This window comes from Pseudophryne corroboree, chromosome 6 (genome assembly GCF_028390025.1).
Source record: "Pseudophryne corroboree isolate aPseCor3 chromosome 6, aPseCor3.hap2, whole genome shotgun sequence".
NCBI lineage: Eukaryota > Metazoa > Chordata > Amphibia > Anura > Myobatrachidae > Pseudophryne > Pseudophryne corroboree.
Window position 1 is genome coordinate 109,039,286 of NC_086449.1, and position 19,173 is coordinate 109,058,458.

General features: G+C 47.8%; 1 protein-coding gene across 2 annotated transcripts in view; it reads right to left on the reverse strand.

Moving 5' to 3' along the window:
* EPHX3 (epoxide hydrolase 3) overlaps positions 1-12,919 on the reverse strand; it is a 111,630-nt gene extending 98,711 nt beyond the window's left edge. Inside the window, exon 1 of one of the 2 annotated variants that reach the window (XM_063931638.1) lies at positions 12,841-12,919. In XM_063931638.1, the coding sequence (XP_063787708.1) occupies positions 12,841-12,883 (43 nt within the window). In that variant the 5' untranslated portion in view covers positions 12,884-12,919. The other variant, XM_063931639.1, reaches the window with a different exon arrangement.
* Between the last annotated feature and the right edge of the window lie 6,254 nt (positions 12,920-19,173).

The window sequence follows — 19,173 nt, forward strand, 5'->3', positions numbered from 1 at the left end:
TCAGGGCGCCCCCCCCCCAGCGCCCTGCACCCTCAGTGACCGGAGTGTGAAGTGTGCTGAGAGCAATGGCGCACAGCTGCAGTGCTGTGCGCTACCTTGTTGAAGACAGGACGTCTTCTGCCGCCGATTTTCCGGACCTCTTCTGTCTTCTGGCTCTGTAAGGGGGCCGGCGGCGCGGCTCTGGGACCCATCCATGGCTGGGCCTGTGATCGTCCCTCTGGAGCTAATGTCCAGTAGCCTAAGAAGCCCAATCCACTCTGCACGCAGGTGAGTTCGCTTCTTCTCCCCTTAGTCCCTCGATGCAGTGAGCCTGTTGCCAGCAGGTCTCACTGAAAATAAAAAACCTAAAACTAAACTTTTCACTAAGCAGCTCAGGAGAGCCACCTAGTGTGCACCCTTCTCGTTCGGGCACAAAAATCTAACTGAGGCTTGGAGGAGGGTCATAGGGGGAGGAGCCAGTGCACACCAGGTAGTTCTAAAGCTTTACTTTTGTGCCCAGTCTCCTGCGGAGCCGCTATTCCCCATGGTCCTTACGGAGTCCCCAGCATCCACTTAGGACGTTAGAGAAAAATACTATTTTGTCATTAATTACTGAAGTGCACTGTAGGAGTGTGATACGGGTGCAGCATATGTAAATATTTGAGCAGTTTGGAATGTGTGAAGGTTCTAGACACTTTCCATTCTAAACTCCATTATTAACTTTAAAAAAAGCAAACTATGCTTGCTGTATTATCCACAAATCCCTAAACCAGGGTTCTCCAACGCCAGTCCTCAGGGACTCCTAACCGTGCATGTCTCCCGGATCTGCTAGTAGGTGCACAGGTGTATCCATTACTAGCTGACACATTTCAAAAGATCCACAGGCGGAGATAACGAGATTTATGGTAAGAACTTACCTTTGTTAAATCTCTTTCTGCGAGGTACACTGGGCTCCACAAGGATAGACATTGGGGTGTAGAGTAGGATGTTGATCGAGGCACCAACAGGCTGAAAAGCTTTGACTGTTCCCAAGATGCATAGCGCCGCCTCCTCTATAACCCCGTGCACAGGAGCTCAGTTTAGTTAACCAGCCCAATGCAGTAGCAGGAAAAGAGACGACAACAGTTAGTAGCCACATACACCACATTCTCACGACGAGAAAAGTGTCAGCGGCTAATGCCATACCAACCCAAAGAAGCTAAGTGCGTCAGGGTGGGCGCCTTGTGGAGCCCAGTGTACCTCGCAGAAAGAGATTTAACATAGGTAAGTTCTTACCATAAATCTCGTTTTCTGCTGTGGAGTACACTGGGCTCCACAAGGATAGACATTGGGGGATGTCCTAAAGCAGTTCCTTATGGGAGGGGAAGCACTGTAGCGGGCACAAGAACCCGGCGTCCAAAGGAAGCATCCTGGAAAGCGGCAGTATCGAAGGCATAGAACCTAATGAACGTGTTCACTGAGGACCACGTAGCCGCCTTGCACAATTGTTCAAGGGTCGCACCACGGCGGGCCGCCCAAGAAGGTCCAACAGACCGAGTAGAATGGGCCGTAATGTGAGCAGGAGCTGACAGACCAGCCTTCACATAAGCATGTGCAATCATCATTCTAATCCATCTGGCCAAAGTCTGCTTGTGAGCAGGCCAGCCCCGTGTATTAATCCAAACAGAACAAAGAGAGAATCAGATTTCCTAATAGAAGCAGTTCTCTTCACATAGATACGGAGAGCCCGTACCACATCCAAAGACCGCTCTTTGGGAGACAGATCAGTAGAAACAAGTGCCGGAACCACAATCTCCTGATTAAGGTGGAACGAAGAAACCACCTTAGGTAAATATCCGGGATGAGTCTGAAGAACCGCCCGGTCACGGTGAAATATCAGATATGGGGAACTACAAGACAAGGCACCCAAATCCGACACTCTTCTAGCTGAGGCAATAGCCAGCAGAAACACCACCTTAAGGGAAGGACACTTAAGATCAGCTGAACCAAGAGGTTCAAACAGAGACTCTTGTAACGCCTCCAAAACCACCGACAAATCCAAAGGAGCCACAGGCGGGACATAGGGAGGTTGGATATGCAACACACCCTGAGTAAAGGTATGCACATCAGGTAAGGTCGCAATTTTTCTCTGAAACCACACCAAGGCAGAAATTTGAACCTTGAGGGAGGCCAGACGCAGGCCTAAGTCCAGGCCCTGCTGAAGAAAAGCCGACAACTTGGAAGTACTAAACTTGGAAGCGACATAATTGTTAGATGCGCACCAAACAAAGTAAGAATGCCAGACCCTATGGTAAATCCGAGCAGAAGCCGGTTTCCGGGCCGCAACATAGTTTGAATGACCGCCTCAGAAAATCCTTTAGCCCTCAAGACGGAAGCTTCAAGAGAAGACAGCCGGGCCAGGTCCTGGTAGACACAGGGGCCCTGAACGAGGAGGTCTGGGCATTGTGGAAGTAGAATTGGACGCTCTGACGAGAGTCCCTGAAGGTCTGAGAACCAGTGCCGTCTGGGCCACGCTGGAGCTATGAGAAGCAGGATTCCTCCTTCCTGCTTGAACTTCCGAATTACCCTGGGCAGGAGTGACACCGGAGGGAACACGTACGGCAGCCGAAACTTCCACGGCACTGCCAGCGCATCCACGAATGCTGCTTGAGGATCCCTTGTCCTTGTTCCGAAGATCGGAACCTTGTGATTGTGTCGAGACGCCATCAGATCCACGTCTGGAAGGCCCTACCTTTCCACTAGGAGTTGAAACACTTCTGGATGGAGGCCCCACTCTCCGGAGTGTACGTCCTGACGACTGAGAAAGTCCGCTTCCCAATTCAGGACTCCCGGAATGAATATTGCCGATATGGCCGGTAGATGGCGTTCCGCCCATTGAAGAATCCGTTAAACTTCCTTCATTGCCAAACGGCTTCGAGTGCCGCCTTGATGATTTATGTAGGCCACAGTGGTGGCGTTGTACGACTGTACTTGAACAGGACGGTTCTGAATCAAATGCTGGGCCAGGTTCAAGGAGTTGAATACCGCCCGCAATTCCAGAATGTTGATCGGTAGGAGAAACTCCTCCTCGGTCCATCGACCCTGAAGGGAGTGTTGCTCCAACACCGCGCCCCAACCCCTTAGACTGGCATCTGTCGTCAACAGGACCCAGTCGGATATCCAGAAGGGACGGCCCCTGCACAATCGTTGGTCCTGGAGCCACCAGTGCAGCGACAGACGGACCTCCGGAGTCAATGAGATCATGTCAGACCTGATCCGGTGAGGCAGGCCGTCCCACTTGGCCAGAATCAGCCTCTGGAGGGGGCGAGAATGGAATTGAGCATACTCCACCATGTCGAATGCTGACACCATGAGGCCCAGCACCTGCATCGCCGAATGTATCGACACTTGCGGACGAGAGAGGAAGCAACGAATCCTGTCCTGAAGCTTCAGGACTTTCTCCTGAGACAAGAACAACCGCTGGTTGTGTGTGTCCAATAGCGCTCCCAGGTGCACCATGCTCTGAGCAGGGACCAGGGAGGATTTCTTTCAGTTGATGAGCCACCCGGTAGGTAGCCAGGCAGCAAAATCTAGGGGCCATGGCAACCTGGCCCCTGGGATTTGTCGAGCCCTGGGTTAAGTACTTATAACTGAAATCTCCATATATAAAAGGTAAACACCACTGACTCATCAAAAAATCTCCTGAACCTTAAGGCTGCACTTCCTTGCCGGTAGCAGTTTTAGTGCAGTCCATTATTCAAATAGGGGAGCCACACTCCACTCAACGATGTTTGACAGTGTTTAGATGTGGCAGTTGATATGGAATGCTCTGCAACTGCCACAGCAAGGAAGTCCAGGAACACAGCATTGTGACCTCCCCCCTCCGCGACTTGGTATCGCTGGCACCATGCATTCTTTATAGCCCCGGCTGGGTGGGCTGTCTCAACTCTTCTCTGTGAGGTGGAAATTATCTCACCCCTTTTAACTGCTTTGTGGGTGGAATTTTGAAAAGTCCCTTCTTAGTAGGTGCCTACATCCCAACATGACCCATTCCAGGAGGGAAAAATGCTCAGCTCCTGGACTTCCCTCCTGATGTATGATTACCATCATCTGTGTTTAACTAGTTAATTGATAAGAAAGGTGTTTCACCACAGGTGGTGGCAATCATAAGTTACAAGGGAAGGCCAAGAACAGTGCATTTTGTCCCTCTTGGAATGGGTCATGTTGGGAAGTACGATATACATTGCATCCGGAAAGTATTCACATCGCTTCACTTTTTCCACATTTTGTTATGCTACAGCCTTATTCCAAAATGGAATAAATTCATTTTTTCCCTCAAAATTCTACACACAATACCCCATAATGACAATGTGAAAAGTTTTTTGAGATTTTTGCTAATTTATTAAATATAAAAAACGAAGAAATCACATGTACATAAGTCTTCACAGCCTTTGCCATGAAGCTCAAAATTGAGCTCAGGTGCATCCTGTTTCCACTGATCATCCTTGAGATGTTCCTACAGCTTAATTGGAGTCCACCTGTAGTAAATTCAGTTGATTGGACATGATTTGGAAAGGCACACACCTTTATATATTAGGTCCCATACTTGGTTTGTGCTCAGACATGCACTGTCAAGCATGAAGTCAAAGGAATTTTCTGTAGACCTCCGAGACAGGATGGTCTCGAGGCAGAAATCTGGGGAAGGGTACAGAAAAATATCTGCTGCTTTGAAGGTCCCAATGAGCACAGTGGCCTCCATCATACGTAAATGGAAGTAGTTCAGAACCACCAGGACTCTTCCTAGAGCTGGCCGTCTGTCTAAACTGAGTGATCAGGGGAGAAAGGCCCTAGTCATGGAGGTGACCAAGAAGCAGATGGTCACTCTGTCAGAGCTACAAGAATGCCTCTGTGGAGAGAAGAGAACCTTCAAGAAGGACAACCATCTCTGCAGCAATCCACCAATCAGGCCTGTATGGTAGAGTGGCTAGACGGAAGCCACTCATTAGTAAAAAGCACACGGCAGCCCGCCTGGAGTTTGCCATAATGCACCTGAAGGACTCTCGACCATGAGAAACAAAATTCTTTGGTCTGATGAGACAAAGATTGAACTCTTTGGTGTGAATGCCAGGCGTCATGTTTGGAGGAAACCAGGCACCGCTCATCACCAAGCCAATACCATCCCTAATGTGAAGCATGGTGGTGGCAGCATCATGGTGTGGGGCTGTTTTTCAGCGGCAGGAACTGGGAGACTAGTCAGGATAGAGGGAAAGATGAATGCAGCAATGTACAGAGACATCTTGGATGAAAACCTGCTCCAGAGCGCTCTTGACCTCAGACTGGGGCGACAGTTCATCTTTCAGCAGGACAACAACCCTAACCACACAGCAAAGATATTATAATAATAATTTTATTTATATAGCGCTCTCTTTCTCCAATAGGACTCAAGGCACTTAACAGATAGATAGATACATAGCATAATATAGTACAGAAAATAATGAAGTACATTTTCATAAAACACAGAAGCATGAAGATACTAAAAGGAACATTATGGAAATGCTTGAGTAAACAGGAAAGTCTTGAGTCTACTTTTGAAGGATTCTATAGTTGGGGCCTCTCGCACTGTGTGAGGAAGTGAGTTCCATAGAGTCGGAGCCGCATGACTAAAAGCTTGACCCCCAGATGAATTACGGGAGATTCTAGGTACTGCTAAAAGTCCTTCATCTACATATCGCAGTAATCGAGTGGGGCAGTATGGGGTCAGAAGCTGTTTCAGGTACCTTGGGCCCTGGTCATGTAATGATTTGAAACTAAGTAAGCCAATCTTGAAGATGATTCGCCATCTTACAGGCAGCCAGTGAAGGGAGTAGAGGATGGGTGTTATGTGGCTAGAACGGGGCTGGTTGGTTAACAGCCTGGCAGCTGTGTTTTGCACCAGCTGTAAGCGTTGTAATTCTTTTGCTGGGAGACCAAGGTAGAGGGCATTACAGTAGTCTAATCGAGATGATACAAATGCATGTATGACTTCTGGTAGATCATCTGAGGGAATTAAGTGCTTGATTCTGGCTATGTTCCTCAGGTGAAAGAATGAGGATTTGATTATGGCTGATATCTGATGTTTAAGTGTCAAGCCACCATCCAGGACAACGCCAAGATTCCGCACACGATCACTGGTCTGTAATTCTGAATCCCGGAGTGTAAGTCCAGTTGGTTGGCTATGCTGCAATCTTGTCCTTTGATGCTGCGGTCGTATCATAAGGACCTCTGTTTTATCCGGGTTCAGTCGCAGCCAACTGGCGCTCATCCACTCCTGTAGCTTAGCTAGACAACCATTCAGGGTTGCTATTGGGTTATCAGTTCCCAGGGCAAAGGACAAGTACAGTTGTGTATCATCTGCATAGCAGTGGTAGACCAGGCCATGGCGCCTGATTATTTCGCTCAATGGGAGCATGTATACTGCAAAAAGCATGGGGGATAGTATAGAACCTTGTGGGACACCACATGGCAATGGCACTGGTGGTGATGAGTACAATCCAGACGATACTCTCTGTGACCTGCCTGTGAGAAATAATATCAAAGGAGTGGCTTCAGGACAACTCTGTGAATGTCCTTGAGTGGCCCAGCCAGAACCCAGACTTGAATCCGATTGAACATCTCTGGAGAGATCTGAAAATGGCTGTGCACCGACGCTTCCCATTCAATCTGATGGAGCTTGAGAGGTGCTGCAAAGAGGAATGGGAGAAAACTGCCCAAAGATAGATGTGCCAAGTCAAAAAGACTTGAGGCTGCAATTGCTGGCAAAGGTGTATCAACAAAGTATTGAGCAAAGGCTGTGAATACTTATGTAAATGTGATTTCTTTGTTTTTTATTTTTAATAAATTTGAAAAAAATCTTTAAAAAAAAACTTTTTCCACATTGTCATTATGGGGTATTGTGTGTAGAATATTGAAAAAAAATTGTTATTCCATTTTGGAATAAGGCTGTAACATAGCAAAATGTGGAAAAAGTGAAGAGCTGTGAATACTTTCCAGATGCACTGTATCTATCTGTCACACTGCACTTCAGTTACAATTTGGAACTTCATAAACAGTTTCTTCTGATATAATGTACTGGTACAAGAACCTACAACCTCCCCTTGCCCTGTTCTTTTTTCTGTTATCCCCCACTGCCCCTATCACATTACTTTGTATGAAAACCTCAATAAAACCAGAACCATTTTGGTTTTGCCTTTAAACTTTATGCCACTTTAAATATGGTAACTACTTTGCAGGAACTTAAAATTCAGTAAGATCACTGACCAGATGAAATGTGTAATTAGACAATTAAGACCCCATTTTGAACTAAACTATGGGGGTCATTCCGAGTTGATCGTAGCTGTGCTAAGGGGGTAATTCCAAGTTGATCGCAGCAGGATTTTTTTTAGCAGTTGGGCAAAACCATGTGCACTGCAGGGGAGGCAGATATAACATGTGCAGAAAGAGTTAGATTTGGGTGGGGTGAGTTCAATCTGCAATCTAAATTGCAGTGTAAAAATAAAGCAGCAAGTATTTACCCTGCACAGAAACAAAATAACCCACCCAAATCTAACTCTTGCTGCACATGTTATATCTGCCTCCCCTGCAGTGCACATGGTTTTGCCCAACTGCTAAAAAATGTCCTGCTGCGATCAACTTGGAATTACCCCCTAAATGTAGCACAGCTACGATCATCTTCCCTGACATGCAGGGGGACACCCAGCACAGGGCTAGTCCGCCCCGCATGTCAGTGCCGCCCCCATCCCCACACACATATACAAAAGCATTGCACAGCGGCGATGCTTTTGTATTTCAGGAGTAACTCCCGGCCAGCGGAGCTCCTGCGGCTGGCCGGGAGTTGTTTGTCGCATCACGCAGCCGCCGCGCCACGCACCCCAACGGTCCGGCCACGCCTGCCGGACCGTGCCTCCTAACGGCGGCTTAACGCCGCCGTTCAGCCCCCTCCCACCCAGCGACCACCTCTGTCTCAGAGGCGATCGCTAGGCAGCGATGACTGCCATGCGCCGGCACGCTGCGGTGCCGGCGCATGCGCATTTCCGACGTGATCGCTGCGACAAACTGCAGCGAGCGATCGGGTCGGAATGACCCCCTATGTTATGCTGCAGGAAAGCGGGGGGCAGAGCGGACACACGGTCAGGACAGGTAGAAGATAAGAATATCCAGTAACTCAGAAGAAGTTGAACAGAAGAGGCAGAATAATCAAAACAAGCAGGGTCAGTAACGAACATCCATAATATATTGTTGGGCCCAGTACAAATAAAGCATGCAGGTCACCCGCCATATTCTCATCAACCCTCAATGGCTCAATGGATGCTTAAATATAGAATGGAACACTAGTACCCAGAATAAGTGCATGGAATGACGCCACTTCACAGCACTGAGGTATGACATGTCTCGCAGTAAATCATGAGGAAACTCGGAGAAGCAATGCACATGAACACTGGATAATAGTGCAACTGTTCCTTTCTATTGGCGGAGCCCAATGAATGTAAGAGTCTAGCAGTTCTTCCCAAGGTTACACCATGCTAATCCTGCAGCCTCCTGCCAGGTTCTGCCATACTCAATACAAATAGCAGAGAACACATATTTTTCAATGAGATCTTGAAATAAAAGGCAAAGTATTTGTATAAACGACAGTCCTGGCACGCTAGAGGACCGGATATCATTCGTACAAAATGCAATTGCTATTAATACACGGTTGAGTCACATTATTATGACCACCAGCTAATAGACAGAGTAACCGCTTCCGAGCCCCATACACAGCAGGGTTTGCTGAACTGTCGTTTTAGACACACGTCTGGCAGCCCCCAGGTTCATTTTGATGGTGAGCTGCAGTGTAGTATGTCGGTCGGCCCTCACACACCTTCGTAGCAGACGTTCACCTCTCAAATCACTGGCATGTGGTGCTCCGCAGTTTCCATGTCGGTTATTTTCAATAATGCCATTTGTCCAGTCACGATAGACACCTTCACCGCAGCAGCAGGCGAACAGTTCACAAACTGCGCTGTGTCAGAAATACTGCCACCCTTGGCCTGAAAGCCAATAATCATCCCTTTATACAACTCAGATAAATCTCCCCTATTACCCATGACAGCAACGAGTGATATGTGTGCAGACGGCCTATCGCACACCTGATATACCCACCAAGCCAGCGCACGACACGTGACTTACTTCATGGACTACGTGCGGTCAATGTGAAATGTAGGATATGTTCAAAATAATGTGACTCGACTGTATGTTTCATTTGCATCATGACAGCCTGAATCCTGGCCAAATCTAATAATAAGTCTGGACCAAGGTAACTTTTTTTTTTTTATGGAGAAATAAAACAAATACATTTCATATGTAAATGAAATGGGTAAATGAATAGGAACATCTCACCTCTGGGAGCACATGCTAACCTGATCTAGTATAGAACAATTCATTAATACATAGTATTGTGCATATTGGTTTAAAGTGTTCAGCCTACCACAGTGATAGGATAGTGATCAAGTGTGCCACTAGCCCCATAGTCAGGCCAGGTCCCTTACAGCTGTACCCCCAGATGGCAGCGGGATAGCCGACAACATGTATATGCTGTAACAGACAATGGGGGTCATTCCGAGTTGATCCCACATAGCAACTTTTTGCTGCCCGTGCGATCAGCTAGACGCCGCCTATGGGGGAGCGTATTTTTGCATAGCAAGGCTGCGAACTCTTGTGGAGCCCTGCTATGCAAAAAAAGTTTTGTGTTCAACTAGACCAGGGTATGAGTTACTTACCCTGTGCGATGTTTCCAGCGCTGCAGGTCCCGGAATTGACGTCAGACATCCGCCCGCCAAACGCCTGGACATTCCTGTGTTCGCCGCACCACTCCCAGAAAACGGTCAGTTAACGCCCCGGAATGCCTTCCTCCTGTCAATCTCCTTGCAATCGCGCAAGCAATCGCTTTGTTCGGTCTTCTTGCGCTGGGCAACGACGTGCCTGTGCATTTCAGCCGCCGCGCATTGCGCAGAACTGACCCATTCGCACCGCTGCAAAAAACAGCAGCGTGCGAATGGGTCGGAATTACCCCCAATGAGTGAGGCCATTGACAGCCTCCTAACACCATCTAAGACCAATGCCAACAAGCCAGAAAAGATACACAAAAGAATTACACATGGGTGATAATAGTTGGTGACAAATTGCATTGAGGGACTAGAACTTTGCGTTGTAGATCCTGGGTAGAATAATGTAAAAACCTCGTCTGTGAACCCATCGTCATCCCTGTCAGCCATGACTTTCCAATTTTAATATCCAACAAGCATTTCTCAAACTGGGTTACAAAAAGACATATGCATCCTGAGGCCCTTATGAGTGGTCCTCGCTATCTGTTCTGAGCACATAACATTATTAACCAAGATGGGCCCATTACAATTCTTAAGACCATTTCTCAAATCACAAAAAGAACTATTAACCAAACCCCCTCAGAGAGGCTCCAATCTCTTGATTGATCCTCCCTTGCACATACTCGCTATATGTGGGAGTGGAAACTAGATGTATAGGAGAAGTCTGGTCTAACCTATTGGCTCGGTATGACGTCCTCCGTGCATCCCTTTATAAATTCCCCGATTGGCAGTGATATTAAAGGGGGATCTAGGTTACTTTACATCTGGATTAAGACCAAAGAACCTAAACGGACAATCAGAGGACTTATATGATGTTGCAATGACAGAGCAACGTGACAACACTGTTATGCAGATTTAGGACCTTATTCAGATGGACGCAGAATGCTGCATACGCGGCACGATCTACGTCCATCTCCTCACATGCTGAAAACACTCCCGGCCCCATTCTGCCCGCATGCCTCCGCAACACCGCCCCGTGAATGCCCGCCACCGTCAATCACATTGCGGACGCATGCCGCAATGTGTAAGGTTGCGCAGGCACAAGGCAGCAGATGTGTGTGTGCAGTTTGCCGATGTGGGCCACATTGGCGGCCAAGTCTTAATAAGGTCCTTACAGGTCTATTCATGAAGCAGTGAAAAGAGTGGAGAAGTGAACCAGTGGAGAAGTTGCCCATGGCAACCAATCAGCTGCTCTGTATAATTTTAGAGCAAACCACAGGTATAAAACTTGTTCAATATCCTGTGTGAGTACCGGGGTTTGTGTGAGATAGAGGTATACCGTATTAGTAATTGCACAGTTCAAAGTATTGCAAAAATGAATGTAGCAAAGTGTGAACCTGGAGCTAGACTTATGGGCCCTATACATTTAACGATCCGCCGCCGAGCTGCCCGACGGCGTATACAGCCGACCGGTGACCCGGCGGCGGGGGGGGGGGGCAGTGACAGGGGAGTTAAGTTTCTTCACTCCCCCCGTCACATGGCTACATAGAAGTGCAGGCAAATATGGACGAGATCATCCATATTGGCCTGCATGTACAGCCAACTGGGCACCAGCGATGAACGAGTGCGGGGCCGCCAATCGTTCATCGCTGGTGACTCCACACTCAAAGATATGAACGGTTTCTTGTTCATTAATGAACGAGATCATTCATATCTTTGAGTAATATCGCCCAGTGTGTAGGGCCTATAACTTAGCCTTGTTTTAGATAGCTAGCTAGATAATCTATTACTATCCATTATATTGCTGATGAACAGATTTCAATTCTAAGATCTTCCCTCTCTGAATACAGTTATTACCAAGATGTGATTTTGTTACTATATCCACCTTACCCAATCACAAGCCTATAGAGGAGCGTTGGGGATTCTAGGGGATTCTAGGCTGGAACATATTGATTGCTTTGACCTCTATAGCAAATGGCTCTTTACACGGATAAATTTACATTCTGTGCAGAAGCATATTTGTACCCTGACGTGACCCTATACACATCTCTCATTATATATAAATATATCTATATATATATATATATATATATATATATATATATATATATATCTCTATCTATATATCTATATATAAACAAACAAACGTGGAGGCGCGGCACTCAGCTTCTAAGCAAAGAAAAGGACGGACAACTGTTGCCTATGTCAACGTTTCACATTTTCGTCAGGATGTGAAAATACATTGAAACGTTGACATAGGCAACAGTTGTCCGTCCTTTTCTTTGCTGAGAAGCTGAGTGCCGCGCCTCCACGTTTGTTTATCTACTTTCAGCGAGGGCAACGGCGCTAATCATTCTGCATCACTATGGAGTGCCAGGCCCCGGAGCAGGCATATATATAGGATACATATATATATATATATATATATATATACACACACACATACACACACGTAAAAGTGTGTGTGTGTGTGTGTGTGTGTGTGAGAGAGAGTGAGTGTGTGTGCACGCACTGTGATAGTTATCCTGCAGGTCCACTTTCTCATTATGATAAAACAATGTCAGGGATTAATTTTTAATAAATGATCTGATAGCGCTGGTACAGGGTTCGGTGTCCCTGAGGCAGATAGCAAAGAAATGAGAACATATGTGGAATAAGCATAGTTTCTGCCACATGTACACATACTATAACGTGTACAGCACCACAGACTGCATGCAATGCATAGCAATACATACGTACAGGACATGTTGTACTTTGACATACTTTGATAAAGTGCAGTGTATGCCACATACACACAGGGACCATATGATATCATACATACAATCTGCCATAGTACAGGTGCCTTGCAGCGTGACACAATGGATATGCATACAGTCTATATTACAGTGAGGACAACACTGTACCCCCAGCCTATACATAATACACAGGGTCAGCACTAAGGACAACACGACAAGATCACCTGTATCACCGTCTCCTTCAGGCGTCAGCCCCACTGACTGTACAGAGGACAATTCCAAACCCTGCCCCTCGCTGATTTACTTACAGCTCATTGGATAATCGTGCTGTCTATTAAACGTCCAAGACATTCTATTGGCTAACTTCTGTCCCCCAGCGAGGTAGGTGAAACCTTTGTGGTTTGGCTAAGCAAGAAATTTCGCTCTAAAAGTGGGCGGGATGAGAGGCTCGCCTCTCACTGATTGGCTGAACAACGAACCCTGCTAGAACTGAGTACAGTGATTGCAATTTGCCGCACAAATTGATTGACAACTGAGCAGTCCTATCAAAGTTAAAGCTGAAGGCATTTCCTCGAGGCATGTAGTGTCTCACTCTGTCCACTCCTAGCTCACTGTGCTGCTGCTGCTGCTGCTGCTGCTGCTGCTGCTGCTGCTGCTGCTGCTGCTGCACCACGGTGGTCGGCTTCTGTTACCAAGGCGACAAGCTGTGTCTCCCTGTCTGCAGTGATGGGGGTTTTGAGTAGAGATGGTGAATCCTTTGTGTAATGTCATATACAGTGCTCTGTGCAAATGTCCAGCATACTAGGCTGACCATATTATCCCTTTAACCTGGAACACTCATGAATTACACAGGTTCTGTGGCTGCTTAAAACCAGGTGAAATGCAGGCTTGTAGTCAGCCAGCTACCGAACCTGTGTAATTCATGAGTGTCCCAGGATAAAGGGATAATATGGTCAGCCTAAGCTTACCCATTGCATGATGTATAAACTGCTAGAGTAATGGGAAAGCTATGGCTTGTCTGAGTTGCATAGGGTACTATTTTAGATTAATAACGTTTATTTATACAGCGCCAGCATGTTCTGCAGCACTTTACAATTGAGAATAAGCACAGGGTATTATCCAACAGATAAGAGCAATGGCAGAACTACGCCATTGCAGGGGTGGTCTTCTGTATGCCGAATGTCGGGATCCCGGCGCACAGTATCCCGACACCCGGCATACTGACAACTATTCTCCCTCGTGGGGGTCCACAACCCCCCTGGAGGGAGAATAAAATAGTGTGGCGCGCTTAGCGCGCCATCGTGCCCACAGCGTGGTGAGCGCAACAAGCCCGCAAGGGTTCCTTTGCACTCGCCACGCTGACGGTATGCCGGCGGTCGGGCTCCCGCTGCCGGTATGCTGGTCGCCGGAAGCCCGAGCGCCAGCATACCGTACGACACCCCATTGCAGGGGGAGCAGCAGCTACAGCACCCATCATTTGCCACGCAGTGAAGAGCCTGCGCAGTAGGAGGTCACTCTGAGCGCGTGCACAAGCCACGGGAGAACTGACCACGCGGTCCTGATTTTTTTAAGCTTAATGTTGGTGGAAATTAAATGTAAGAGCGGCGCCAAAGGGCGCCCTACCTCTGCAGCCTGAGGCAAGAATGCGGCTTACCCAGCTTAACTCTCTGTGGATGTGGGAAAAAAAGAGAAAACATCTCCAGCACTGAGAAGGAAATACGGGTCTATGCAGGGTCGGATTGGGATCAAAAATCAGCCCAGGAAAGTTATGTAAGCAGCGTAATGGGGGTGGGGTCTGTCAAGTGCGCAGGATTACTGCTCAGAAGGCCTGATTATATGCTTACATGAACCGACAGGGCGGAATGAAGAGCAGAGCTGCAATGTCAGAGGTAACAAGAAGCATCCTCTGGGTGGAAAAACACGCATTGGCGCTGTCAGCAATCTTCATTCCGGGAGTAGACAACTGGGAAGCGGACTTCCTCAGCAGACACAATCTCCATCCAGGGGAGTGGGGACTCCATCCGGAGGTGTTCGCGGATGTAACAGATCTTTGGGGTGTACCTCAACTAGACATGATGGCCTCTCGTCTCAACAAGAAGCTTCGGCAGTATTGTTCCAGGTTGAGGGGCCCACAAGCAGTGGCGGTGGATGCCTTAGTGACTCCGTGGGTGTTACAGTCGGTGTATCTGTTTCCTCCACTTCCACTCATTCCAAGAGTTCTAAAACTCATAAGGAGAACAAAAGTTCAGGCAATCCTCATTGCTCCGGACTGGCCAAGAAGGGCTTGGTACGCGGATCTTCTGGATCTACTGCTTTGGGAGGACCTGCTGCAACAGGGGCCATTCACTTATCAAGACTTACCGCGGCTACGTTTGACGGCATGTAGGGTTGAACGCCAGATATTAGCTTGGAAGGGCATTCCGAACAAGGTTATTCCTACCCTGATACAGGCTAGGAAAGGAGTAACGTCTAAACATTACTATCGTATTTGGAAAAAAATGTATCTTGGTGTGAGTCCAAGAAATTTCCTACGGTGGAGTTTCAACTGGGATGGTTTCTGCAAGCAGGTGTGGATATGGACCTCAGGTTGGGATCCGTAAATGTTCAGATTTCGGCCCTATCCATTTCCTTCCAGAAATAATTGGCTTCCCTCCCTGAGGTTCAGACTTTTTTGAAAGAGGTTCTGCACATCCAGCCTCCCTTTGTGCCACCTACGGCGCCCTGGGATCTTAACGTGGTGTTACAGTTCCTCCAATCGGATTGGTTTGAGCCTCTACCGGAGGTTGAGGTCAAGTTTCTCACATGGAAGGCTGTCACTTTGTTGGCCTTAGCTTCTGCTCGACGTGTGTCGGAGCTGGGGGCTTTGTCTTGTAAGAGCCCCTACTTGATCTTCCATGAAGATAGAGCTGAGCTCCGGACACGTCCGCAGTTCCTTCTGGCATTTCGTATCAACCAGCCTATTGTGGTGCCAGTTGCTACTGACTTCTCAGTTTCATCAAAGTCCTTGGATGTTGTAAGGGCTGTGAAAATCTATGTGAAGAGGACTGCTCGTCACAGAAAATCGGACTCTGTTTGTCCTGTATGATCCCAAGAAACTTGGGTGTCCTGCTTCTAAGCAGACGATCTCCCGCTGGATCAGGTTCACTATCCAGCATGCGTCTGTTAGGCGCCGGGGTCCGCTTGTCCACGCGACCCGGCGCCTAGCAACTAGGGACGCCGTGCACGTACAGCCGCCGGCTCCCTAGCAACGCTAGACGCCGGGCGCGCTGAAGCCGCATGGACCCTAGCAACGGGGACGCCACTGGCGGACCGCGTTCCCCGTTGCTGGGTTTTAGGATTCAATGCGTTCACCTGTTCTCTGGCCGTGCAGCAAGGCAGCTGCACGGCATTTAGTCCAATCAGCCTCTAAACAGCTGATTGGAGGACTCCCTGTTAAGTACACTCCCAGGGCTTCTCACAGACGCCGGTAATAGCTTCCTGCATGCTGCCTTTGTTTGCTGAGAGTCTGTTTCCAGTCCTGCTGTATCCGGTCATTCCAGTCCTCAGAAGTCCTGTACTCGGGAGTTACCATCTCGTCCCTGGAGTCCTGACTGATCACCGTTTTATATCCAGTGGTGTTCGTGAGTTGCGGCTCTGCCGTGTGTTGCGGCTTAGCCGCTTTACCTTTTATATTTTGTGTTTGGAGCATTTGCGGAGGGTTCCGCTTCCACAAGTCCTCTCTGCTACTCAGCGGTGCCGGGTAGGAGAATTGGACAAGTGGATATTTTGGTTGTCCTTTTCCTTGGCGGTTTCTCCGCACATATTATAGTTTTGAGTTTGCTTAGCCCCTGGCCTGGTTGTTTAGTTAGAGGGCCTCTTGTTATCACCCTGTCTCGGGTTTCCCTTTGTCTCTCATTAAGACTGGGGGGCATCGAAGTTGGGCAGACATAATCCGCCCTTCAAACGCGGCTGCCAAGGGCTCAAGAAACCATAGTCTCGCAGGGGATTTCTGACAACACGGGTGAGACAACAGAGTTAGGGCGCCAGGGGCTATTTTCCTGTCCTGCTCCCTTCCCCAGTATTCCGTTCCAGTGCTCCGGTCCTTGCCATAAGATCTCCTCTGACCAGAGTGCTGGAATCATAACATTATTACCTGCCAAACCAAAACTTAAAATTAAACGGGGTTTAATTTTTTTCTCATTCAGTTTTGTGAGAGTTTATCGGCCTCATGAATCCAACAGGTTTAGGGCCAAATCCTGGTCAGCTCTTAGTCAGCCAGATTCAAGAACTTACTCAGATGGTTCAGGATCTTTCTCTTCGGGTGAAGTCGCAGGAAGATCTTTTGCGAGCTTCCCCAAGGGTAGTCCCTGAACCAAAGATGCATTTGCCTGACCGTTTTTCTGGTGATAGAAAAGAGTTTTTTAATTTTAAAGAATCCTGTAAACTTTATTTTCGTTTAAGACCGACTTCCTCGGGTACTGAATCTCAGCGGGTCGGGATTATTATTTCTTTGCTCCAGGGGGATCCTCAGACCTGGGCATTTGGTTTAAGAGCAGAGGATCCGGCATTGTTGTCAGTTGACGTTTTGTTTGAGTCTTTAGGGCTCTTGTATGATGACCCTGATAGAGAGGCGTCCGCTGAAAGTCAGTTGCGCGCTCTCAGACAGGGTAGAAATCCTGCGGAGGTTTATTGTACGGAGTTTCGCCGTTGGTCGAACGACTGTGGCTGGAATGACCCAGCCCTGCGCAGTCAGTTTCGCCTCGGCTTATCAGAGTCTATAAAAGACAGTCTCCTTCAGTACCCTGCTCCTGAGACTCTCGATAAACTCATGGAGCTTTCTATTAAGATTGATCGTCGTCTCAGAGAGCGGAGGGCTGAAAAAGGAGCACCTGTAAGGTCAACTCCGTGTGTATATTCCATTCCTGAAGACGTAGAGGAGCCCATGCAGATGGGTCTCTCCCGGCTGTCTCCTGAAGAAAGAGCCAGAAGGCAAAATTCTGGTCTTTGTCTGTACTGTGGGGGTAAGGGACATTTTGCTCGTAATTGTCCGAACAAGTCGGGAAACGCTTTTACCAGGTGAATTGTGAGGGGGTTCACCTAGGTCTGCAGCTTATCTCCTCAAATAACTCCCTTTTAGTCCCAGTTAAAGTTTCCTTTGGCAGCCTCAGTTCTTCGGTGTCGGCTTTTGTTGACAGTGGAGCTGCAGGAAACTTTATGGATTTAACTTGGGCTAAGGCCTTAGGCATTCCTCAGTTACCTTTGGGTAGGTGTGTCACCATGCATGGCTTAGATGGGAGTCCGCTGTCTAATGGGATTATTTCTCTCCGTACACCCCCTGTACTACTTACAGTAGGAGCTCTACATTCCGAGAAAATCGAGTTCTTTCTTACACATTGCCCAGCAGTTCCAGTTGTTCTGGGTCACCCTTGGCTGGCCTTTCATAATCCCACCATTGATTGGCGGTCGGGGGAGATTTCACAATGGGGTACTTTTTGTGATAAGGAATGTATCACGTTTCCAGTCAGAGTAGCAGCTATCATTCCAGAACCCATCCCGGTGGAATACCAGGAGTTTGCTGATGTTTTCTCCAAAGGCAATGCGGACATTCTGCCTCCCCATCGGCCTTATGATTGTGCTATTGAGTTAATTCCTGGTGCCGCATTGCCAAAGGGAAGATTATATGCATTATCCGGGCCAGAAACTGCGGCTATGAATGATTATGTAAAGGAGAGCCTTGAGAAAGGATTTATTAGACCATCAAAATCTCCTTTAAGTGCAGGCTTCTTCTTTGTGGAGAAAAAGGATGGCTCGCTTAGACCTTGCATTGATTTTAGAGCCCTGAATAAGATCTCAGTTAAAAACACCTATCCTTTGCCGTTGATTTCTGTACTCTTTGATCAGTTACGTTCTGCTGTTATTTTTTCTAAAATTGGCCTTAGAGGAGCGTACAACCTCATCCGAATTAAATCTGGAGATGAGTGGAAAACGGCCTTCAGTACTCAGTCGGGTCACTACGAGTACCTGGTGATGCCGTTCGGCTTGTCTAATGCTCCAGCAGTTTTTCAAGACCTCATTAACGATGTGCTCCGTGACTTCCTAGGGAAATTCGTGGTCGTTTACTTAGACGACATCCTGATTTATTCTGAATCAATGGAACAACATGTTACCCAGGTGCGTCTGGTTCTTCAAAAGTTACGTGAGAATCATTTATATGCCAAGCTGGAGAAGTGTGAGTTTCATGTCACGGAAGTATCTTTTTTAGGGTACATTATTTCCCCTCGGGGATTTTCCATGGAACCAAAGAAGCTCCAGGCCATCCTTAGTTGGGCGCATCCCACCAATTTAAAAGCAATTCAGCGCTTTTTAGGGTTTGCGAATTATTATAGGAGGTTCATTCATTCTTTTTCTGACCTGGTTGCTCCCATTGTAGCTCTGACAAAGAAAGGAGCGGATCCTACCAACTGGTCGCGTGAAGCTGAGTTGTCCTTCCGGGCCTTGAAACAAGCCTTTGTCTCGGCTCCAGTCCTCAGACATCCCAATCCGGAATTGCCCTTTGTTGTGGAGGTTGATGCCTCGGAGGTTGGAGTGGGGGCTATCCTTTCTCAAAAGGATCCGGAGTCTCTGGAGTTACATCCTTGTGCCTTTATGTCCAGGAAATTCTC